At 39.1% G+C, this 27,070-nt stretch overlaps 1 protein-coding gene across 4 annotated transcripts in view; it reads right to left on the bottom strand.

Moving 5' to 3' along the window:
- The window catches only part of Atg17 (autophagy-related 17), a 648,565-nt gene that overhangs the window by 147,088 nt on the left and 474,407 nt on the right, over nt 1-27,070 (bottom strand). For all 4 annotated transcript variants that reach the window (XM_090372636.1, XM_090372635.1, XM_090372637.1 and 1 more), the window contains one exon: nt 6,698-6,802. In XM_090372636.1, the coding sequence (XP_090228762.1) occupies nt 6,698-6,802 (105 nt within the window). The remainder of the gene's footprint in view (nt 1-6,697; nt 6,803-27,070) is intronic.

Below are 27,070 nucleotides of genomic sequence, written 5' to 3'. Positions count from 1 at the left end.
CTTCTACAGGGATGGGATACACTTAAATAGAAAGGGCGCAAGAATATTTGCTGATGCTATCGAGGCAGAATTAGGTGGATCAGAAAATTGCTAGCTTGGGGGGGGGGAAACACGGAGTAATAGATTAACAGTAGCCGCTGGCAGAAGTGAAAGTGATTCTTGCACTGCTTCTATTGGAATGAGCAGACGTCTGGAAAACAAGATGCAGGATATTTCACAGACTGCTGGGAGTCACTGCAGTACAAGTAAACACATGGGTTGTGTTAGGGTAGCTAAGAATAGGAACAGGTGCATATATACTTGCGTGTTCACCAATGCTAGGAGTTTAGTAAATAAATTTGACGAATTTAAGGTATTGCTCAAAGCATCAAAGGCGGATATTGTTGGGATATCACAGAAGTGGTGTCATACAGATATAAGGAATACAGAACTGGAATTTGGGTAGTAGAATGTGTACAGGAAGGATAGAAAGGGAGGAGGGATTATGCTATTAGCTAAGAAACACATGAAATCCAAGGAAGTGAAGCCAGTCGACATCGCTGGACAGTGCAGTGTCGAGTCAGTTTGGTGCAACATAAGCATTCGAAGATCAAAATTGAGAGTAGGAGTGTGCTATAGGCCTAATGACTCTGATGAGAATAATAAGAAACTGTACAGGGAAATAGAGTGGGCCAGTAAATCAGAGAGTCTTATAATGGGGGATTTTAATTTCCCAGATATTGACTGGAATTTGTGGTTTGGTCACTCACACACTAGCAAGGCTTTTGTGGATTTATTGGATGATTGTTTACTACATCAGCATGTTCGGGAGGCAACTAGAGGGAGTAATACTCTTGACCTGATTATCAGTAGTGATTCTTCATGCATTAAAAATCTGCAGATAAAGGAACCACTAGGTGGCAGTTATCACAGTGTGCTGAAGTGGGATTTACTCAAAGAGGTAACTACCATCAGGGGTAAAGGGAAGGCTTATTGCTTTTGTAAAGGCGACTATGATGGACTGAGACAGTATTTAAATTCTATACAGTGGGACCAACTGACACTGTTACCAACAGCAAATTCAAAATGGGAAGCATTTAAAGAACTTATCTTGGAAGCTACTAGGCTTTACATACCAACTAAGAAATATTGTTCAAGATTTAGGTCTAAATGGATATCAGATGAACTAATGAGACATATGGCAGAGAAGAAAAATGCATGGGATTCATATAAATTAACACGTGACACAGAAGCCTATGATAGATATAAGTTGATCTGTATCCAAGTTACAAAGGAGGTTAGGCAGGCGAAGACAGATTATGAGAAATCTTTGGCAATGGATGCAAAAAACAAACAGCAAAGAGTTCTTTACTTATGTGAACTCTAAAAGGAAGGGGATGAATCAGATTGGTCCACTTAATATCGATGGTTCAACTGTTGATGATCCTGCTCAGGTAGCTAACAAACTAAATGAATATTTTGCATTGACATTCACACATGAGGAGTTATTCAGCAAGGGGAATGCCAGAGGTGTATTCAATTCTGGTAGTAAGCTAGATAATCTTGTAATATCTGAGAGTAAAATGGAGGAGAAATTGTTGAAGATAAACACAAAAAAGGCACCTGGGGTGGATGTGATCTATCCAGTTATATTAAAGGAGGCAGCAAAGGAAGTAAGTAAACCCTTAGCCATAATTATGAGAGCTTCCTTGAACTCAGGGGAGGTACCCATAGACTGGAAATGTGCAAATGTGACCCCAATTCAAAAAGGAGGATCAAAGGCTGACACAAGTAATTATAGACCTGTGAATTTAACTTCTGTTCCAGTAAAATTAATGGAGGCACTGGTTAAAGAAGCACTGCAGGATCATCTAGACAAGACTTCATTTATAGCTCGGACACAGCATGGGTTTGTTAAGGGGAAGTCTTGCCTGACAATTTGATTGGATACTATGATGCAGTCACAAAAGAACCGGATGCAGGGAATAACTTTGATATTATATACTTGGATCTTAGAAAGGCTTTTGATACTGTTGCACATGGAAGACTGCTGCACAAATTGGAGCAGTGTGGCACTGGAGGCAAATTGCTCGTATGGATGTTGTTCGATGTTGTTTGTTTTTTAGGAGCATTAGCAACTAAGGCCATATTGCTCCGTGAACATGCGGTGGTCATTCCTGACCTTTCCGCATCCTCCGTATTTGGTGGTGACGGGCTCGAACCCCGGTCTAATCAAGAAGCGTGTGCTACTCACTGCTGCTCCTTCCCACCTGGCTACGGAGGCGCCTCCTCGTATGGATAAAGGGGTGGATGAGGGAGAGAAGACAGAGAGTGGTAATCAATGGGCACTGCTCATCGTGGACTAATGTTATTAGTGGAGTCCCTCAGGGTTCAGTGTTGGGTGCATTATTGTTTTCTGTATTTATAAATAATATTCATGATGGTATATCAAGCTTAATGTCCAAGTTTGCGGATGATACAAAGGTTGGGAGGTTGTTAAGGACACTACTAACGCTATGCTTCTGCATCAGGATCTGGAAAGGTTGAGCAGATGGGCTGAGAGGTGGTGAATGAAGTTTAACATTGACAAATGTAAAGTACTACACATGGGAAACAGCAAACCCAGAGCAATGTATCAACTCTGTGGTACTACACCGACAGTGGTAGAGAATAAAAAGGACCTGGGGGTAATTGTGTAGGCAGATATGAAGTTCTCTGAGCAGTGCAGATGGGCTGCAAGAGTAGCTCATGGTGTCTTGTCAATGATATACAGGAATTTTTCTAGCAAGGATAAGGAGGTGATTATTCCCTTGTATAAGGCAATAGTCAGGCCACACCTTGAGTACTGTATACAGGTCAGGAGGACTAATTTCAAGAAGGATGTAGAGCTGCTGAACCAGTACAGAGAAGGGCAACAAGATTAGTCAATGGAACAAAGGGTTGCTCTTTCGAAGAAAGGCTTATGTTTTGCAAATTACAGTGTCTTGAGACTAGGCACCGGCGAGGTTATCTGATAGAGATGTATAAAGCCTTGAATGATTTGAGCATGCTCAATGCTGATGGGATTCTTCCTCTTGCTCAGAATAATCACCTGAGAGGGCATAAATTCAAATTGAGGAAAGACAGATGTAGGATAGATGTGCAGAAATTTGCCTGAAATTTGATGGAACAGACTTCCATCCCTTGTGCAAATTGATGGCCTAAATAAATTTTAGGCTCAACTGGACAGGTATTTCGAACGAACAGAGGGGTGAAGTGAAAGTTTTTTTTTTTTTTTTCTTTTTGGCTGATGCTGCATAAGCTTGCTTTCTTGCATCATATGCCTTTACTAATGCTAATACTATCACTGCATATTGTCCCCTGGCCTGCAAAAAAATTGTGGCTAGGCTTGAACCACAACCGAAGAATAACATTTCAGTTGAGGTGCCCAGAGAGCACAGTGCAGAAAGCAAGAGTTGGACAAATGAAATGAAAGACAGAAGAAAAAGAACACAAACTATAAATGTTACAGTTAAGCACACACTAACCCTAGTTTTAATCTTTTATATTCTTTCTTATTTAGCTTAATTATTAAGCATTAGTATTTAAAATTACCTTACACACCATTGTATCCCTTCTGATATATATACAGGGTGTCTCAAAAATATTGGTACAAATGTTTAGGGGAGGTAGGTAACATCTAAAGGAATGTGAATCGCATAGGGACCCATAACTGGAAACGTCACCATAAGTTGGTACACGGTGCTGTTCATCAGTTTGCAAGAGGGAAATTTTCTGGTTTACTTATTCAAACAGTAGTCACCGCAAGAAGAGCATGCACCTAGCGTATGGATTAGCAGAGGACAATGGACGAGCCGCTCAACGAATTTATGGAGAACGCTTCCCAGACAGACATGTACCGGACCACAGTTTGCATGTGTGCATCAAAATTTGTGTAATTATGGGTCATTTAGAGGTAACAGGAATAGTGTGGGCAGACCACGTTCGACGCGAACTCCTGGCATGGAAGAAAGTGTGTTGAATGCTGTCCAGAATAATCCTGCTACCAGCACATGTGCCGTTGCCTCTGCCTTAGGAGTGTCTCGTTGCAGTGTACAGCATGTCTGGCATGACGATTCCTTATATCCCTTTAATCTCCAAAGGGTTCATTTATTGCTCCCCCATGATCATCCTGCACGTGTGGCTTTTGCATGTTAGTTTCTCCAAGAAAGTGTTCAAGACTTGAATTTTCCAGCCAATGTTTTGTTCACAGATGAGGCTTATTTCACTTAGGAAGGCTTATTCAATCAGCACAATGCTCATGTGTGGGCTCACGACAACCCACATGGTGTGCACCCCCATGCGGTACAACATCGCTTTGCAATAAATGTGTGGGCCTGTATGGTCGGTGACTGCTTAGTCGGCCCATACCTGTTACCATCCTTCATGAACTCCGCTAAATATCGGATCTTTCTTGAACAAGTTCTATCAGGTTTACTTGACGATGTTCCAGCAAATGTTGAGACACAACATTTGGTTTCAACATGACGGGGCACCTGGCCATTATGGAAGGTGTGTTTGTGACCATTTGAACAGGCGTTTTGGGCATCAATGGATTGGGCGTGGTGGACCCGTTGCCTGCCCCCCACACTCACCTGATTTATCGAGCCTTGATTTCTTTCTGTGGGGGGAGGCCCTCAAGTCTATCGTGTATGAATCGTCTGTGGAGACGGAAATGGATCTTGTGGCGAGACTTGTCTGTGCTGCTGCTACTGTCAAAGAAACTCCAGGTGTGTTCAACCGTGTCCGCCAATCCATGCTGTGTCAGTGTCACGCATGCATCGCGTCTCATGGTGGAACCTTCGAGCATCTGTTGTAACATCATGAAATGCATCCATCTTGTACTCCACTGTCAATATTATGTCAAATAAATGTTTGCCACTAATTACTGTCTTGTGTCATTTCTGCTTCTTGTGCCTCTGCTACTACTTTCCTGTGACGTTTCCGGTTATGGGTTCCTATACAATTCACATTCCTTTAGACATTACCTACCTCCCCTAAACATTTGTACCAATATATTTGAGACACCCTATATATATATATATAAAACCTAACAGGAAAAACAAAAAAATTTATTATAAACTATAAGAAAGAAGTATAAAAATAGAATGCGGGCATATGGATGAAGTAAATGTGTGTCTCTCCCACCCCCCTCACCTGGTGGGTTCCCCATTGCCTGCTAACCTATCTCACCCCCAGAGTGGGATGGTCAGTTTGACCTTCCTCTTGCAGGAGGTGTAGGGGGCACAAAGATGAATCGGAATCACATAGCATTGCAGGGACCGAAATGCTTTCATCATGCGGTAGAGGACGTTGAACGGGAGGTCACGTGAACAGCGATCCCACTGGAAGTCAGCATTTGCGAACTGGTTCCCGAGGCAATAGGATGGACTAGTATTCAAATGTTGAACTGGCAGACATGCACCTCCCGTATGGAGCTGTGGACTGTAATGGGCACGCCGCTCTGCGCTTGTACCAAGAACATTTCCCGCACAGGCATGCTCCTCATCATACGATTTTCGCACGTGTGCACAGAAGGTTACGTGAGACTGGTTGTTTCACGAGAAGTACCATGAATTGAGAGCAAACGACGAGGACGCCAGACAATGAGGAGAATGTCCTACGTCTTGCAGAAGGCAATCCGAGTACGAGTACTCGAGCGATAGGCCAACGATTGGGTATTTCCCAATACACTGTATGGAGGATACTGTCAACAAACCAAATGAGTTCATACCATCTGCAACGCGTCCAATCATTGGAACCTGCGGATTATCCACTCCGGAGGACTTTTGCTACTTGGTTTCTTCAACAGAAACGGTTCGCAAATGCTGACTTCCAGCGGGATCGCTGTTCACGCGACCTCCCATTCAACGTCCTCTACCGCATGACGAAGGCATTTCGGACCCTGCAATGCTATGTGATTCCGATTCGTCTTTGTGCCCCCTACACCTCCTGCAAGTTTGTCGCACTGGTAGTGAATCACCCTGTATATATATATATATATATATGTATAAGTCTTGCCACTGAAATCCTTGGGATACAGGTGGTGGGTCCTGTCAGAGTACTTAAATAATCTGCTGGGTGCCTGACATGTCTCCTCGTGGCAAATTGTGGGGAACAGTGGGTCCCAATAGGGGCCCAATGGCTAAATGGTCAGAGAAACAACAGAACATAACACTACGCAACAAACCACTCCCCACACACTTTTTAAATCTCTGGCCTCCACAGAGTCCTGTGTCATACAAACAGCGTACACAACATGGAGATGGGGGGAACCCCCGGTGCCATCAGACAACTAATACACTTTACAGTATTGCATAATTTTGAGTGACGAAAAATTAATTTTAACTGTAATGCAAGTTAACTTTCTCTTGAAAAACAGGCTACATCTGCATAGTACTATGTACAATAAGTTTCACATAAATAGAAATACAGTATCTTATGTTTTTGTTTATGACATGACCAACCAAAACCTGGAATTCCAAGATCTAGTATGAACCAAGTCCTGAGGTTGAGAGATTTGGAACATTTGACTGTACTTCTTTTTATATGAAACACAGAATCTAGGTCAATAAAAAAAATATAATCAAATAAAGAAAATGCATGTGCGCGCACACACGCACATAAAACACTGCTTTTATGTTCTATTGAGGAATGAATGAAACATGATAATGCTTACATTAGATTTGCTGTAGATAAATTCATTTCTAAAGAAACATTCATGTCTGATTGTTTTCGTAGTTCTATTTCCTTCATCTGTACTTCTAACCTCTGATGTGCTTCTCTATAATTAAAAAAATAACTATATTTAAAATATATTACAGTAGAACTCAGATAAGAAGTTTTGCAAGGGACTGGAGGTTTACAACTTCTTACATGGGAAAACTTCTTAGAACGGAAAGTGATCTAAGGGTGTGAAATATTAACTACACAAATAAAAATTAAAGGATACATATACATAAGTTAAAGATGATTTTTAAGTACTATTTTAGAATTTATAAATATTTTACTCTGCCTATGGGAAACATTTTTAAACTGAAGATTTCTAATTGCTTAACATTCTGCTATTGGTAAACTCATTACCAAGTTGGAAGAATGAGTCCTTTGGAGTTTCAACATACCTTAAAAGGTCACAATTACAATAAGACAGAGCAACAATCCACTAAGTAATTCAGACCTCTTCACAACCATCAGAACTTAATGCTTAACGTGGTCTATGAATCCAATTATGAATATCAATGAAAACAATTGCAATATGCCACTTCCACAATATCAAAATGTTTATACCAAAAAGGTTTTAGCACCAAAAGCCTCAACTACAGAAAATTTGCTAATTGAACAAGTTAGTGCTTAGCATCATTTTAGTTTATAGAAAAACCACTGAAGCAGATGAAATGGCATCGTTTCTGTTATTATTATTATTATTAGCCATGTAGTGCAAGGCAGCCTGAAGCTTTTGCTACACCAGCCAAAAAAAAAAAAATTCTGAGTTACCCAGAGAGAGAGAGAGAGAGAGAGAGAGAGAGAGAGAGAGAGAGAGAGAGAGAGAGAGAGAGAGAGAGAGAGAGGTAGAATGGAATCACCAAGGAAGAAAAGAATGATGATAGCCAGCTCAGGACTGTGGGTGTGCAAGCTAATACTCACCAGATGTAAGTTATATCTCATATTGTGAAGGCCTTTGCAATGAGTTCTTTTCATTTTTTCAGCATTTTTTCATCACAATATATGATCATAAATTTATGGTGGAGTCACCTGTCTGCTAGGCTATTACTAGTCTAAAAGTGTGAAATTTTCACAATGGAATAAAACCTGTATTAACATGACTTTACTCATTTTGAATTTATTGTTGGTACTTATTAATTCTTGGTTTTTTATTTAATACATTATTAAAATTAGGCAGTTTGTGTGCTTTTATAGAGGTATAAATGTGCAGGATTTTTCTATTACCTTGCGTGTTGTTGTTGTTATTTGGTTTTTAGGAGCATTAGCAACTAAGGCCATATTGCTCCAGGATATGCGGTGGTCATTCCCTGATCTTTCCGCATCCTCCGTATTTGGTGGTGACGGACTCGAACCCCGGTCTAATCAAGAAGCGTGTGCTACGCACTGCTGCTCCTTCCCACCTGGCTACAGAGGCGCCCCCTTGTGTTACCTGCCTTCACAGTATCTCTCAGCATCAATTTGGAGGGCACTGAAAACATGTTTGTGGGGGCGGGGGGAAGATTCCTTCCCAAAACTGAAAATTGTCTGGTGCATAATGAAATAATTGACTTGAATTTATGTGTACTTTCATTGTGTGATAAGGGTGAGAGACAATGTCCGTTATTCTCAAAGTATCCAACTGGTGGGTCAAGAGTTGGGTGATGCTTCTGATGTTTTGTCTGCAACAATTTGCTTTCAAGTTTGTGTACATGGTGAAAGGTTTTTTGTGTCTTGTCCTGTTCCCAAAATCTAGTTTTAGGTTAAATAATTAACTAGATTTTTTCATTTTTTAAACCTCTGCACATACTGTACAATGTATTGGGGATTATGCAATTCCTGCAATTTTTGCTTAATGGTCCACATTATTGGGTACATTTTAATATTTAGCTTAGAAAAGCAATGTCAGAAGGCGAGCCCTATTTTCATTGTTGAATTTTGGTCTATCAGCATATAATTTTACGTCATTTTTTATATTCCAGCCGGTGAATGTAATATGTCTGAAGGTTAAATGACAATAAAGAAAAGTGAAAAACAGAATTTTTTATATACAGTAAATCTCAGCTTTATGATTGATGCACTCTTAGATGACCTATGGCAATTAGGTATTCATTCATAATTAATGATACGGGGTAGGCTGCTTTATATGCAAAAGCTTTATGTCCTTCCATTACAGACTCATTAGTAAATTAATAAGAGGAGTTTACCTCAATATAGTACGTAGAACACTTCCGTATGATACCCTCCAGAAATTAAAACGGAAAAATCGACAACTTACCGGTACATTAAAGTAAAATATAAATAATTAAATAATCAATTTAACACAATTCAAAATCAATTTAAAACAATTAAAATTCAAATTAACGCAATTAAAAGAATCTAACGAAAATATTCAAAACGATTTTCCTTCCTGAAGCTGACAATGCTTTTCGACTGTCGTGATCACAGGAATGAAAATTACCGAATCAGGCTAAACCTGCAACTTAAATAGTGATTATATGTCTTCGCGCATGCGCGTAAAGGTCCACGCATCGGAGATCAAATATGGCCACTGAACATTAACAGAGTTCTCGTGTAATTATGTTGAACGATAAGTATTTTGGCCTCGTTAAATAAAAAAGTATGTTTTTCGTTAATGGCATGAAAGGCTAATTCTGACACTGCTGAACGAGAAGCACGACCTGAGGCTTTGTGTTGATTTACACGAATATTAAGAGAAAACCGCGTCGAACCTTGGTAAGACGAGTCGCAATCACCGCAAGAAATGTTGTATACCAGATCATTAATTTGTGTTGCGAACGCGGAAAGGACCGAGCGATTGTTCAGTAGTGTATAACTTCCGTATAGGCCTAGCTATAATTCGGTATCTTTAAAGAATCTGTTAAGCTGTTTGTGCCACTGTTCAACATATGGGACAGAAATAAAGTATTTTTTGATATTACTATTGTTGATTGGTGTAGTATTTTGTATCCTATCCTTAGCTTGTACCCTAATTCGATTTATTGTGTTAATGGGATAACCCCTGTTTAAGAATCTGCTAGTTAATATTTGTATTTCTGAGTCCAAAGCAGAATCCGTCGGTGAATATTTATAGGCATTTAGAAATTGATTAAAGATAATTGATCTTTTGTAGGTGAATGGGTGATAGCTATTATAATAGAAGCATACTGGTGTTTGTGGGTTTTCGATAGATGCTAAATTGTATTTTGTTCGAGTCCCGGGTAAGCGTGAAATTTAGAAAGTTTAATGACTTTGTATCCGTATCTTCCCTTTCCAATGTAAATTTGAGTCTAGAATGAATATTATTAAACGAATGTAAAATGTCTTGGATAGTACTACTATCGGTAATAACTAGAACATCGTCTAAATACCTCCCATAGTATGTGATACGGGGACGAAAAGGTGTCAAATGTATCTGCTCAATCGTTGAGAGATAGATCTCTGACATTAAGCCACTCAGGCTCAAACCCATTGGTAATCCAAAAATTTGTTTTGGATTACCAATGGGTTACCAAACTTTGGATTACCAAAAATTTGTTTTGGAATACAAATTTGTAATCCAAAAACCCACAAACACCGATATGCTTCTACATTATAATAGCTATCATCCGTTCACCTACAAAAGATCGATTATCTTTAATCAATTTCTCAATGCCTATAAATATTCAACGACGGATTCTGCTTTGGACTCAGAAATACAAATATTAACTAGCACATTCTTAAACAGGGGTTATCCCATTAACACAATAAATCGAATTAGGGTACAAGCTAAGGATAGGATACAAAATACTACACCAATCAACAATAGTAATATCAAAAAATACTTTATTTCTGTCCCATATGTTGAACAGTGGCACAAACAGCTTAACAGATTCTTTAAAGATACCGAATTTAAAATTATAGCTAGGCCTATACGGAAGTTACACACTATACTGAACAATCACTCGGTTCTTTCCGCGTTCGCAACACAAATTAATGATCTGGTATACATTTCTTGCGGTGATTGCGACTCGTCTTACCAAGGTTCAACGCGGTTTTCTCTTAATATTTGTGTAAATTTATGAGACCTTGAAGGACAGGGTGGATGCCCTCGAAGGAAATAAATTGAGGGGCCCATCAAGCTCTCAGCTGCCCACATCAACGCCAGAGCTTGCACCTGGTCATCGGGCAACACAGGGGCAGCCCCCTAGGCAGAATGCGCTGGTCCCACAGGAACTAGTAGTAGTTGGTGACTCTATTGTCAGGGAAACGGGGAACATGCTTTGTAAAAAGGATAGGTGGAATAGGACCAGGGTATGTCTGCCAGGGGCAAAGGTTGATGACGTAGAGCGGATATCATCTTTTAAGGGCACAAAAGGTGATATAGTTGTACACGTTGGCACTAATGATATTAAGAGTAGGAGACCGGCGGAATTACTTAGCAAGTACAGGTCACTGTTGAAAAAAAGCCGTGAATTAGGGTTGAACTTGAAAGTGTCTGCAATTCTGCCCAGACACGATAGGAGGGAGTATATGATGAGAGCCTTGTCGATCAATTCGGCCCTGGAGGGATTGTGCAAGGCTCAAGGGGTAGAATTTTTTTCAGCCTGGACTGTACTTGTTAACAGGAGAGATTGCTTCTACAGGGATGGGATACACTTAAATAGAAAGGGTGCAAGAATTTTTGCTGATGCTGTCGAGGCAGTGTTAGGTGGGTCGGAAAACTGCTAGTTGGGGGGGATACAAGGACTAATAGATTAACAGTAGCCACTGGCAGAGGTGGAAGTGATTCTTGCACTGCTTCTATTCAAATGAGCAGAAGTCTGAAAAACAAGATGCAGGATATTTCCGAGACTGCTGGTAGTCATTGCGTTACAAGTAAACACATGGGTTGTGTTAGGGTAGCTAAGAATAGAAACAGGTGCATGTATACCTGCGTGTACACCAATGCTAGGAGTTTGGTAAATAAATTTGATGAACTTGAGGTATTGCTCAAAACATCAAAGGCAGATATTGTTGGGATATCAGAGACGTGGTGTCACACAGATATAAGTAATACGGAACTGGAATTTGGGGAATACAATGTATATAGAAAGGATAGACAGGACAGGATGGGAGGAGGGGTTATGCTATTAATTAAGAAACACATAAAGTCAAAGGAAGTGAAGCCAGTTGACATCGATGGACAGGGCAGTGTCGAGTCAGTTTGGTGTGACATAAGCATAGGGAAATCAAAATTGAGAGTAGGAGTGTGCTATAGGCCTAATGACTCTGATGAGTATAATAAGCAACTGTACAGGGAAATAGAGTGGGCCAGTAAATCAGAGAGTCTTATAATGGGGGATTTTAATTTCCCAGATATTGACTGGAATTTGTGGGTTTGTCACTCGCACACTAGCAAGGCTTTTGTGGATTTATTGGATGATTGTTTTCTACATCAGCATGTTCGTGAGGCAACAAGAGGGAGCAATACTCTTGATCTGATTATCAGTAGTGATTCTTCATGCATTAAGAACCTGCAGATAAATGAACCACTAGGTGGCAGTGATCACAGTGTGTTGAAGTGGGATTTACTCAAGGAGGTAACTACCATCAGAGGTAAAGGGAAGGGTTTTTGTTTTCGTAAAGGCGACTATGATGGTCTGAGACAGTATTTAAATTCTATACAGTGGGACCAACTGATGATGTTACCAACAGCAAACTCAAAATGGGAAGCATTCAAGGAACTAATCTTGGTGGCTACCAGGCTTTACATACCAACTAAGAAATATTGTTCAAGGTTTAGGCCTAAATGGTTGTCAGATGGACTAATGAGACATGTGGCAGAGAAGAAAAATGCATGGGATACATACAAATTAATGGGTGACATGGAAGCCTATGATAGATATAAGTTGGTCTGTAACCAAGTCACAAAGGAGATTAGGCAGGCAAAGGCAGACTACGAAAAATCCTTGGCAAAGGATGCAAAGAAAAACAGAAAGGAGTTCTTTACATACTTGAACTCGAGAAGGAAAGAGATGAATCAGATTGGTCCACTGGATATTGATGGTTGAACAGTTGAGGATCCTGCTCAGGTGGCTAACAATCTAAACGAGTATTTTGCATCTACATTCACGCATGAGGAGTTATTCAGGAAGGAGAATGATGTAGGTAAAGTAAACATTGGCAGTGAGCTGGATGATTTTGTAATAACTGAGAGGAAAGTGGAGGAGAGATTGTTGAGGATAAACATAAAAAAGGCACCTGGGGTGGATGGGATCTATCCAGTTATATTAAAGGAGGCAGCAAAGGAAGTATGCAAACCCCTAGCCATAATTATGAGAGCTTCTTTGGACTCAGGGGAGGTACCCATAGACTGGAGATGTGCAAATGTAACCCCAATTCACAAAGGAGGATCAAAGGCTGACACAAGTAATTATAGACCTGTTAGTTTAACTTCTGTTCCAGGTAAATTAATGGAGGCACTGGTTAAAGAAGCACTGCAGGATCATCTAGACAAGAATTCAGTTATAGCTCAGACGCAGCATGGTTTTGTTAAGGGCAGGTCTTGCCTGACCAATTTGATTGGATACTATGATGTAGTCACAAAAGAACTGGATGCAGGGAATAACTTTGATATTATATATTTGGATCTTAGAAAGGCTTTTGATACTGTTGCACATGGAAGACTGCTGCACAAATTGGAGCAGTGTGGCATTGGAGGCAAATTGCTGCTATGGATAAGGGGATGGTTGAGTGGCAGTAGACAGAGAGTGGTAATCAATGGACACTGCTCAACGTGGACTAATGTTATTAGTGGAGTTCCTCAAGGTTCAGTGTTGGGTCCATTGTTGTTTTCGGTGTTTATGAATGATATTGATGATGGGATATCAAGTTTAATGTCTAAGTTTGCAGATGATACAAAGGTTGGCAGGGTCGTTAAGGACACTACTGACGCTATGCTGCTGCAACAGGATCTGGAAAGGTTGAACAGATGGGCTGAGAGGTGGCAAATGAAGTTTAACATTGACAAATGTAAAGTACTACATATGGGTAACAGTAACCCCAGAGCAATGTATCAACTCTGCGGTACTACACTGACAGTGGTGGAGAATGAAAAGGACCTGGGGGTAATTGTGCAGGCAGATATGAAGTTCTCTGAGCAGTGCAGACGAGCTGCAAGAGTAGCTCATGGTGTCTTGTCAATGATATACAGGAATTTTTCTAGCAGGGATAAGGAGGTGATTATTCCCTTGTATAAGGCAATGGTTAGGCCACATCTTGAGTACTGTATACAGGTCTGGAGGCCTCATTTCAAGAAGGATGTAGAGCTGCTGGAACGGGTACAGAGAAGGGCAACAAGATTATTAAATGGAACAAAGGGTTGCTCTTACGAAGAAAGGCTTAAGTTTTGCAAATTACAGAGTCTGGAGACTAGGCACCGGCGAGGTGATCTGATAGAGGTGTATAAGGCTTTGAATGGTTTGAGCATGCTCAATGCCAATGGGATTCTTCATCTTTCTCAGAATAATCACCTCAGAGGGCATAAATTCAAATTGAGGAAGGACGAATGTCGGATAGATGTGCGGAAATTTGCCTTTGGCCAGCGGGTGGTTGGTTGGTGGAACCGACTTCCATCACTTGTTGTTGAAGTTGATAGCCTAAACAAATTTAAAGCTCAACTGGACAGGTATTTCGAACGAACGGAGGGGTGAAATGGGAGAGGGGTTTTTTTTTTTTTTTTTTTTTGGCTGATGCTGAATAAGCTTGCTTTCTTGCATCATATGCCTCTACTAATGCTAATGCTAATGCTAAATCAACACGAAGCCTCAGTTCGTGCTTCTCGTTCAGCAGCATCAGAATTAGCCTTTCATGCCATTAACGAAAAACATACTTTTTTATTTAACGAGGCCAAAATACTTAACGTTCAACGTAATTATACGCAACTATTGATTGCAGAAACCGTTGAAATTAAATTACACGAGAACTCTGTTAATGTTCGGCGGCCATATTTGATCTCCGATGCGTGGACCTTTACGCGCATGCGCGAAGACATATAATCACTATGTAAGTTGCAGGTTTAGCCTGATTCGGTAAGTTGCAGGTTTAGCCTTTTTCATTCCTGTGATCACGACAGTCGGTCGAAAAGCATTGTCAGCTTCAGGAAGGAAAATCGTTTTGAAATATTTTCGTTAGATTCTTTTAATTGCATTAATTTGAATTTTAATTGTTTTAAATTGATTTTGAATTGTGTTAAATTGATTATTTAATTATTTATATTTTACTTTAATGTACCGGTAAGTTGTCGATTTTTTCGTTTTTTCCGTTTTAATTTCTGGCAGAACACGTCCGTATCATACGGAAGTGTTCTGCGTACTATATTGAGGTAAACTCCTCTTATTAATTTACTAATAATATTATCAAAGTAGAACATATTGAGTATTACAGCTCTGATTCATACTATCTAATTACAGACTCATGTATCACATAAATGCATGAAAAACTTGTTATATTTATCTATTGGCCTTAAGTTTTTAGTATCTCTGCAAGTGCAGTAGTCTGTGTTAGCAGCCTCATCTTTACAAGTTGTAAAAGTTGTAACTCTGGCATGTTTTGCTGTAAAGGTTGTGCTTCTGGATTCCTCTTCTCCTGCTTCTTAGTATTAGTGTCAGCCATATAGTGCAAGGAAGTCAGGATTTTTCTTGCTTTAGTCAATCACAGATGCTCTTGGCTTTTGCTTTGATAGTTAGCATCCACTCCAATTTGTTTCTGGCTGTTATATTCCATCAATGCATTAACAATGTATACAATTTTATCTTAAGTGGCCTTCTGGCATACTTGCTAGCAGATCACTTGCTTGATAGGGTATCTTACAAACTGATGCCATAAACAATTTTTTTTTTTTTATGTAAACCCCAAACACGAGAGGTATTAGAACCTATAGTACTTAGCACCGTGCTTGGGTTGGAGGTTGAAAAGACGAAATAAGATATTTGTTGACATTGGACTTGAACTTCTGTAGACTGTAATTTTCAGGAAATACATATAAAGGAAAGTTGTTCCAGAAAATGTCAGTTGAATGAATAAACGAGGAAGATGAAAAGTTGGTTCTGTGAGTTTGAAGTTGGACAGTAAATGGATGTTGGCTGGTGGCGGCACGTATTCGGACTGTTTTGAAAGAGAGAGTGGGAATTATAGAAGCCAATTCAGAAGAACAGTGCCCATGGAAATATCTGTAGAAGAGGCAAGCAGCAGAAACAGTACATATATGAGACAACGAGTGGAGAGACTCTGTTAGAGATGAATCATTAATTAACTTAACTGCCCTCTTCTGAACAGAATCAAGAAGCCTGAGAGAGGTTTTGGAGGCACCACCCCAGATGTGGGAACAATATTCCATGGTAGGGCAGATTTGCGATTTGTACAGAGTGAACAGCTGTTTGGAAGAAAAATAATGCTGAGAGCAAAAGAGAAAACCAAGTTTTTTAGATGCAGAGGAAGCAATATTTGCAATGTGCTTGTGCCAAGAGAGATTAGGAGTCAGGGTAATTCCCAAAAGAGATATATCATTTTGCCTAGAAATCGGAGTGTCACTAAAGATAACCATAGGAGCAGAAGAATCCTTTTTGCGAGATATAAGACAAGACTGAGTTTTAGAAGGGTTGAAATCAACTAAGTTGTCTTTGCCCCACTGGAGAATTACCTGAAGATCGGCATTTAAGGAATTGGTAGCATTTCTAGAAGTTGAAGCTGATTGAGCAGGGCAAGGTTTCTCAAAATGGAAAGTGGAATGCAATGTGTTATCATCAGCAAAACTATGGATAGGATTTCCAGTCAATGGAAGAAGGTCATTAATATACAAGAGGAAAAGAGTGGGGCAAAGAACTGAACCTTGGGGAAACCGGCATTAGTGGAGAAGTTAGAAGACAGAGAACCATCTACCATCACCCTCAGTGAGCGATTGGAGAGAAAACTGGATAACCAGTTACAAAAAACAGTTGGCAAACCATAAGATGTTTAGAAGACCTTTATGCCAAACATGATCGAAAGCCTTTGAGATGTCAAAAGCAACTGCTTGTGTTTCACATGTCTAATAAATATAACACCAGCAATTTTGAGGCATTTGATTATTTTCAAGTTAGCTTCTAGGATGGTGCAAAATTTTAGAGATCTTCAAGTACCGTGTTAATAGACCAGTAAAGAATAGCGAATGCTTAGAAAGCGGTACTCACCTTGAATTAATGTGCGATGGCTTACTTAGGCAGTGTGGTTAATATTTAGGTTGAATTGTTAAATTAAATAAAATTAAAAGGGCAAATTAGGTAAGTGTTGACTGAGTTAAAATAGGTGCAAGGAAACAGAAGTGTACACATCCAATCCTTGGTTGTCAGTGAAGTAAAGCAGCAAAAGAATAATTGAAAACTAAATAGGTGAATACGGTGAAGCCAATAGTCGTTATGGGGACTTTCATTGGTTAAAACGTCTTCAGTTGGCAATGTGTGGAGAGTGAACGTGCATGGTATTTAAGAAATAAATTATATTCTCGTAATGCCTTTTTTGACATGTGGGAACTTTAATCGAGAGAGGTTCCAAATTGGGGAAAGATTGAAGGGGAGTTTGGAATTTAGAATTTTAAGGTTTGAGTGGTGCCGGTACCATTCAATAGCTAGGGCTTCATATTGAAGTATTCTGTAGCTGGATTTTAGTTTAATGATGGATATTTTCTTCTTTCAAACTTCTTTATCGAGGAGTAACTTTTGATGGATATTTTGTTGTCAAAGTTAGCTTCTAGGATGGATATTTTCTTCTTTCAAACTTCTTTATTGAGGAACAACTTTTGATGGATATTTTGTTGTCCTCTGGGACATGTGAAGACTTTTAATCACCAGGATGCAAGAAAGAAAATATTACCGCAACTCCAAAATATGAAGAATTTTTTTTCATTTTTACTCCCCCCCCCCACTACCTCTACAAAAGAAATATAAAAAGGTCTCTCTGTACCAGTTCTCTGTCCTTGAAAACTAGGCACCTGGTTGCAACTTCCAGGCTTCCATGTTAATGTAGCACTAGTTGTACTAGATGCAATTGTATTTGATTACAACCGTAATTATGTAATGTACATATAAAGCAAGTGACATATGAAAATAATTGGATTACGGCAGAGATAACAAAAAACATCTTTAAACTTGAATACTATAAAAAAAATGGATGAGTGAGTAATTCTTATAAAGCTAATTCTCACTGTCTGCAAATATTTGCTAGTAACATTCCACTTATACTATATATAGATAGAAAACAATGCTTACTCTCACTGATTTCTAGAAAATCGGGAAACTGACCATTAAATAGAAATCACATATAACTGAAGTTCTTTACTTCAATGAAATAAATTGAATGTTTATAATACTAGAGAACATCAAAAGTGAAAAACCAGTCAAATTACTGAAAAAAAAAAAAAATAATAAATAATAATAAAAATAAATAAATAAGTGGATAATTATGGATATTTGGATATTTAGGTTATTAAAGGGTCTGAGGCTATGCAACAAGGAGACCCCAGCCATCTTCTAAGCCACGCTCATGGAAAACCTACATCACCCTGTGATGTAGCCAGTTAGCGAGATGGCTACTAAATAAATGGGGATAGGCTGCTAAATATGGGCCTAAGCCAATAACACTGGATAACTTATAGGCTGGAAACTTATCATTATGGTTAGACAAAGCAAAGTGGGATTCACATCAGCTGGGACATTGAAGGATCAAAAAGATCCCTCTGTGCTTGTCAAGGAACAAGGACATACAGTAATAAACAATACTGGATCAATTCAACCATCAAATAGAGACATCATCGATGTTAGAAAAAAATTTCAAAACAGTAGAATTAGCAGATGACATCAGGATAGCACACATGACAGAAACCAAGAGGGTGAATACTAGAGAACCTTAGCTAAAGAATAATTATATATTAGATTAATTTATTCTTGAAGTAAATACAGTGCAAGTGTAGTAATAGCTCTTAGAACTGCTTTGGAAGAAAGTTTAATTGGATGTAAGCATTATCCAGTTATGGGCAAAACTTAAGATGGAATGTTGGGTGACAAAATTTGTCTCTGCAAACAGCCCAGTTCAGACTCAAAAAAGATTAAATAGATAATATCTTTAAGGGGCTCACATCTGGTTAGTATGGGCTTGCCACACCCAGGGCCCTGCACTGGATATCATCATTCTTCTTTCTTGGTGATTCCTTTCTACTTCTGACTCTTGTTCTCTCGCTCTCTCTCTCTTGCAGGGTAATTCAGAAATTTTTTTTTTGGTTGGTGCATCGTAGGCCTCAGGCTTCCTTGCACCATATGGCTAATAATAATAATAATAATAAGCAGAGGCCCAATAGAATCTTGTGGAGAGTCACAGACCACCTCAATCAGCAAATAATACCACATTACCTCGACAGCAATGGTGCAACACTGGAGGCCATCCACACAGCCATATATTGTTCTACTATAGCAGCCACTAGGATTAATGGAAAAGAAACGAGAGACCAGCAACAGAAGAACACTCAGCAAGGGACTACACCGATACAAAGAGAGCTCCCAGAGGAAAATAAACAACTGAATCTTCGATGAGGACCAAAGAGGCTTCTACATGAGTCTCGGAGAAGACAGGAAAGAAGGGAATGGATCACCTGAATTCTGGGGCAATGTATGGAGCAGAGAAGTAAAACATAACAGCCGAGCACCCTGGATAGAACTATAACGCAAGAAAACCAAGGATGTACAAGAGATGAGAGAGTGGGAGATTTGGGAAGAAGAAGTAAAAACAGATGATCAGGAACTGTTACAACTGGCGACCTCCAGAAATAACGTTCACAACTACTGGTACAAGAAGCTCACTTGTACAAGCAAGCACCTGGCAGAGCAGTTTACCCGAATGATAAGGCACCCAGAGACAATCCTGAAGTTTCTCACCCAAAGAATCACATATCTGAAGCCTAAAGATGAAGATACAAGAAACCTGGCAAAATACAGGCCAATCACCTGCCTCCAAACAATGTACAAGATCCTGACCAGCTGCATAACCAAGAAGATATCAGACCACTTGGAGAGCCAGAACATAATAGCCGAACAGCAGAAAGGATGCAAGCGGTTGAGCAAAGGATGCAAGGAGCAATTAATAATAGATGCCATGGTTATAGAGCAAGACTACAAGAAGTGCCACATGTACACAGCCTACATCAATTACTGCAAGGTCTTTGACAGTGTGCCTCACAGCTGGCTAATAGAGGTGCTGAACATCTACAAAGTCAATCTAATAGTGATAAACTTCCTAGGAAAAATGATAGCGAAATGGAGTACCATCATTAAGGTTGAGAACATCACAACCAGGCCAATCCTCATCAGGAGAGGAATCTTTCAGGGAGATGCCCTGAGCCCACTGTGGTTCTGTCTAGCACTTAACCTGCTATCCACCATGCTCAACAGTGGTGGATAGCAGGTGGTGACAAGTAGCAAGTACGGATATAATCTCAAAGAAGGAAGGAAGGAAGAACCTGTACACCCTCACCCACTGAGAAGCAACTCCGGCAACTACTCCAGATCACCGAAGAATTCAGCAATGATATTAGGATGGAATTTGGTCTAGACAAATGCAAGACCCACAGATTGCACCAGGGAAAATTAGTCAACCGAAACTACCAGCTGCAGACTGGTAAAGAGATCAAAGCCATGGCAGAGGGAGAGGCCTACAAATACTTGGGGATTATGCAGGCTCAAAAGTTACAACACAAGGAAATTAAAGCCTGCCTGACCAAAAAATACCATCAGAGACTCAGAAGCCTGCTGAAAGGAGGGAACACAGTTAAAGCTATAAACACCTAAGCAGTCCCAGTGCTAACATCCTTCGGGGTCATAGATTGGACTAACACTGAGCTAAAGGGGTATCATGAGAAAGACAAGGATAATGATGACAAAGAGCCACCAACACCACCCAAAGTCAGCCATGGAGAGACTGACAATTGCTCAGAAGGAAGGAGGAAACAAAGCTAGAAAGATGGGCAAAGAAGACACTCCATGACGGACTTCTCCAGATCACCAAAGAATTCAGTAATGATATTAGGATGGAATTTGGTCTAGACAAATGCAAGACCCACAGATTGCACCAGTGAAAATTAGTCAACCAAAATTACCAGCTGCAGACTGGTAAAGAGATCAAAGCCATGGCAGAGGGAGAGGTCTACAAATACTTGGGGATGATGCAGGCTCAACAGTTACAACACAAGGAAATTAAAGCCTGCCTGACCAAAAAATACCATCAAAGACTGAGAAGCCTGTTGAAAGGAGGGAACACAGTTAAAGCCATAAACACCTATGTAGTCCCAGTGCTAATATACTCCTTTGGGGTCATAGATTGGACTAACACCGAGCTAAAGGATATCATGAGAAAGACAAGGACAATGATGACCAAGAGCCACCAACACCACCCAAAGTCGGCTGTGGAGAGACTGACAATTGCTCGGAAAGAAGGAGGAAAGGGCCTGGTAGACCTCATCGAGAAACAGAAATCAGTGATGGCTAACCTGAAGGATTACTTCCAGAAACACACAGCAGCACTCCACAAGGCCATAAGGACGATAGACAAGCAGTATACCCCCACTGAACCTAAGCGAGGAGTCCCCTCCCAACTAGGAGGCACAAACAAAGCTAGAAAGATGGGCAAAGAAGACACTCCATGGCGGACACTACAATGATCTCCATCAAGATCACATATATAAAACTGCTTCCAATGCATGGCTCACAAGCAAGACACTCTTCCCTGAGACTGAAGGATTCATGCTCACCATCCAAGACCGGGTAATCAACACTAGAAACTATATAAAATACATTGCCAAAGAGCCTGGAGTGTCCGATTACACATGTCGATGATGCCACCTGGCCCCATAAATGATCCAACACATCACCGTGGGATTCAAGGTGATCACCCAGACTGAGTACACTCATAGACACGACCAGGTAGCCAGGATAATACATCAAAAGCTAGCAAGGAAATAACAGTTGATCAAAGAAAGTGTACCACACTATAAGTACAAACCCCAGGCAGTACTAGAGACTCCAACCCATAAGCTGGGCTGGGACCACACCATAATAATGGACAAGACAATCCTGCACAACAGACTGGACATAACCCTTATGGACAAGAAGGATAAGGCTACCTATCTGATTGATATAGCGGCACCCAACAATGGCAACCTGCAGAAAATCCATGGGGAAAAAAATCAGGAAGTACACGAACCTAAGACAGGAGATCAAAGAGATGTGGAATATGAAACAAGTGACGACTATCCCGATCATGTCAACCCCAGGTATGGTGCCAAAGACACTACATAACAGCCTAGCAGCAATAGGTCTTCCAGCGAACACCTACAAGGAACTCCAAAAAGTCACAATCCTGAACACCTATAGGATAGTCAGATAGTTCCTTGACCAACGGTAACGCCAGACATAACAACAACCACCCTGTGTACTTGGCAGCAATACCTGTCATGAGGTGGACCCCCCCCAATCAGGGAGAAATAATATAAGATCAATAATAATAATTTAAGAAAAGCAGTAGAAACTAATGACAAAGAAAGAAAGAATAGAGGTAATGATAATTATAGTTACAGTGACATTTTGCAGGAGGAAGGTAAACCTATCAATAATGGCAAAAAGCTACTAGAATTTTGTGAAGGCCACATAGTTTTAATTACAAACACAATGCTTCAGCATAAAGATAGCCATAAGTTTATGTGGGAGGGAGCATAACAGAAACAAGATGCAAGGATACATAGAGGATCTGAGATTGGAGTAACCATCATATTGTGATGAGCAAATTAAAAATGGTAATTAATGCCAAAAATAGGAAGTATAAAAATAAAGAAAAATCACTCAGAGCACTCAGATTTTCCAACAATCATTAAATATATAGAAATGTTATTCAGATGTTACATAGTAGGGATGGCCAACTTAATTTGTGATGCAATCTACTTTTTTTCTTCAAAATATGCTGCGATCTACCATCTTAAGAATTTCATTGCACATGGTTAAAAAAGTTAATCAACACATTGAAAAATGTTGTTTATAAATTTGAAAATTAAATACAATTCTGAATTGTTATTTTAAATTTGCACGTATTTAAATTTTTAATTTATGTAATGTTTGTGTTTTCGTGTCATCTGCCAAGTTTTCAAAATCGGGGATATACTGTGATAAGGCAACTGTAAAGAATCTTCTGTATGCAAGTCCGGAAGAGTAGAGCAATTCTTTGTCTTTGTTTGTTTCAAATACAACAAGGCCAGTTCCTGTTTTGGTTCCACGTAGATACGTGGAACCAAAACAGGAATTTAAATATTCACTGCATTTTTTTATATTTGGATACTTTTCTCGGGAAACATATTTCTAAAAGCTTTTTCTGATGATCTGGCTTTTAGAAAGATATCGTTTCGAAATGTAATAATTTCATTTTCAAGTAACATTTTCTCCATGTGAAAAATCTTAGCGATTTTTTCTGCAATTTACATTAAATGGACATTAACCTGACATTAAATGGATAAGAAATATATTAAGCAATATCTTCAATTGTTTTAAAATCACTGAATCTGGTTTCAAAATCATCCACAACTTTCTCAATTTCAGAAACATATTTCGCACTATTAAATCCAAAAACAGGATATTTTTGCAAATGATCTTGCATATTTGCAAAATGATCGAATTTTTTTCTTTGAGATTCTTAGCCATTGCCAAAAATTGATATTTATATGCAGAAATACTACGAATCATGTCACCCACATTTTTATTTTTTTTTCTTGTAATTCCAAATTCAGATCACTTAATTTACTGGTAAAATCTGACAAAAAAAAGCCAGATCACACAACCACTCGGTATCTTGTAGCTGCTGATAATCATCTCTTCTTTGATCGACAATTTTTTTAATTTCATTCAGCAAATTTTGAAATCTCTGTAGAAACGTACTGTAGAAATTTTCATCAAGTTGCATTTTGATAAGTCTCCTTTGAAGAGATTGTCCTCTGATGGAATTCACGATTTCGAAAGCGATGTCCATAACACTTTTAGTATTTAATCTTTTGCTGGCTAACGCTTGTTGGTGGATGATACAGTGGTAACTCAAAAAATCTGGGAATTCATCATCGTTTTGGCACAATGCGATGAATCTGTTAAGATGCCCCATCATTGATACGAGCTTAAATAGTGGTAATTTAATTTTTTCATTAAAATTTTTGAATGTGTTAAATATATCAAGACCTCTAGTTCTTTCTTTTAACGAAACCATACCCACAGTTCTTCTCTAGTGGCAGAATCATCGAAAACTATAAGAATAAAAATGAGCAATTCAGCTGTATCATTGGCATCTGTAGATTCATCCAGTTGTAAAGAAAAGGAGACACAATTAGCGATGTGAGCTGCAACTTGTTCGCTCACATTTTTACTAATTTTTTGGAAGCGTCACACACAGTATTTCGAGATAATTGCAGATCTTAAAGAGCACTTTTAATTTTATTTTTGTTTTTAAAATTTTCAAAACGAGAATCTGTTATTTCGAAAAATGTGTCTTTGATGAATTGACCGTCAGAAAATGGCTTGCATTTTTTTGCAAGAAGATGACTCACTTTACATGATGCTACAGTTACTGCTTTAGATTGTAAATTATGTGTTATGAAGAAATTTTGTTGTGTGAATAATCTGGAGTTAAGTATAGTGACCTTAAAAAAAAATGTATTTTTTCTAAGTTCACTATTAGGTGGTAAATCCGATTGGTATTTACTGTGGAGTTGCATTAAACTGCCTATTTAAATTTCCTCTTTTGGGTATAGCCACGCAAATCAAACAACAACATTTTTCTTTCATCATTACAAAAAAGTATTCTAGTTCCCACTCTTGATGAAAATGATAAGTTTTACTCTTTTTCATAGTATTCATTTTAAATCAAAGGGTATTAAATTAACGTATAAGTACTGCCCAGTTATTAATATTAAGTAAGCTAAATAAGAAATCAACACATACACTATGCTCTCTACAGCGTCACTGCAGAATTAGTATTAGTAACGGCCGCATGGTGCAAGAAAGCCTATGGCTTATGCTGCACCAGCCAAAAAAAAAAAAAAAAAATCCAGGCATTTATAACGAATTAGCTTCCACAACAAGACAGGCATTTGGAACGTATTAGCTTCCACCAATCAACTACCCGCTGGCTAAAGGTAAATTTCCGCATATCTATTCTACAACTATCTTTCCTCAATTTGAAACTGTGCTCCCTCAGGTTCTTAGTCTGAGCAAGACGAAGAATCCCATCAGCATTCAGCTTGCTCAACCGATTCAAGGCCTTATACACCTCAATCAGATCACCTCGCAGGTGCCTACTCTCCAGGCACTGCAATTTGCAGAACTTAAGCCTTTCTTGGTAAGAGCACCCCTTTGTTACCCTTACCAATCTTGTTGTCCTTCTTTGTACTCGTTCTAGAAACTCTACATCTTTCCTAAAATGAGGCCTCCAGACCTGTCCACAGTACTCTAGGTGTGGTCTGACCATTGCCTTGTATAATGGAATTATCACCTCCCTCATTGCTTTGTATAATGGAATTATCACCTCCCTGTCCCTGCTAGCAAAATTCCTATATATCATTGACAGGACTCCATAACTTGCCCTGGCAGCCCATATGCACTGCTCAGCGAACTTCATATTTGGCTGCACAATTACCCCCAGGTCTTTTACACTTTCCACTTCCGAGTGTAGTACCACCCAGTTGGTATGTTTCTCTTTGGTTATTGCTACCCATATGCAGTACTTTCCATTTGTCAATGTTAAACTCCAGTTGCCACTTCTCAGCCCATTTTCCCAACTTATCTAGATCCAGTGGAGTTGCATACTGTCATTACTGTCATTAACAACCCTGCCAACCTTTGTATCATCTGCAAATTTGGACATTAAACCTGATATACCTTCATCAATATCATTGATAAATATACAAAACAACAATGGGCCAAACACTGAACCCTGGGGAACTCCACTAATAACATTTGTCCATGAAAAGCAGTGTCCATTGATTACCACTCTCTGTTGTCTCCCACTCAACCATCCCTTTATCCATGGTAGCAGTTTACCCTTGATGCCATACCTCTCCAATTTGTACAGCAGTCTTCCAAATATGCAGTAACTGCAGCTAGCACAGCTGCTATTGGTATTACTATTAGAAAATGATGCTTGGAAGCAAGCCTATACAACAGCCAATGGAAAAAAAAAAAAACCACTACCCATATCATTTGTCCATCCTATTAAATATTTTATTTAATTGTTCCTTAAATTTATCAAACTATGCACTTCCACAACTCCAGATGGAAGTGTGTTACAGCAATCAATCACTCTTCCTGGCTGAAAGCAAATTTTTGCACAAATCCTACAATCATCCCTGTTCAATTTAAATCCTTAAACCAATGGTTTTCGAAGTTTTTTAATAATGGTGCCCTTAAGTAATTTATTTTATTTTGTGGCACCCCTGCTCAATTTTCTACCTGTTAGATCCAATTCTCTTTCTGTATACAGGTGACCCCCGCTTAACGCTGATAATTCGTTCTGTAAAGGTGGTAGATGACTTTCATCAACCGGTGAAATACCACCACTTTGCTTATTGGAGGCTTGAAGTGGTGAAACCCATGTTTAGTCTCCAGAGCAAAGTTTCCGGCATCCCCCTCCCCCCCATACTTATCCTTCAACCCATGCACGGTACTAAGTATTATAGGTTTCGATACCTTTCATGTTTGGGGTTTTCATAAAAAAAAAAAAAAAAAAGCATGCGCTAAGTGAATCTGTGCTAAGCGAGCGCCGCATTCCTATAAGGTAACATATGTATTTGTGAGTTGCGGTCGGTGCCACAGGATATTTCCTAATCAATAATAAACAGTAGTGAAAAGATGCACAAATGTCGGCCAAAATATTTAATATTCAAATATTTGTACATATAAAATATTCTGCATTACACATGTATATGATTATGTGGTAACTACTTACATATCAAAATTAAACTTAAAATTCCAATTGAAATCATGAATTTAATTTAATTGATGAATTTAATCATGAAATATGTCGATTTTGGGTTGAACTTTGGCCCTCTTCCAAATAAACTAAAAGGGGCATTAATTTTAAATCCTCCACAGTTTAATTACCACCCAACAAGTCAACCGATCCTTCGCCGCTTTGAAACCTGGCATGTTTTTTTATTCTTTCAATATGAAACTTCTTTTAGGCATTCTTTTACACAAAAGTCCTGCTTCATCTATGTTAAAAACTTGTTGAGAAGTACAGTTTAGCACATAATATCCCTCTTCAATAATTTTAACAAGTTCTTTTT

The sequence above is a fragment of the Mastigoproctus giganteus genome, chromosome 4 (genome assembly GCF_048544385.1).
Source record: "Mastigoproctus giganteus isolate SK-2022 chromosome 4, ASM4854438v1, whole genome shotgun sequence".
Lineage (NCBI taxonomy): Eukaryota > Metazoa > Arthropoda > Arachnida > Uropygi > Thelyphonidae > Mastigoproctus > Mastigoproctus giganteus.
Note: the sequence above shows the minus strand (reverse complement) of the source record. Positions and strands in the feature narration are given on the sequence as shown.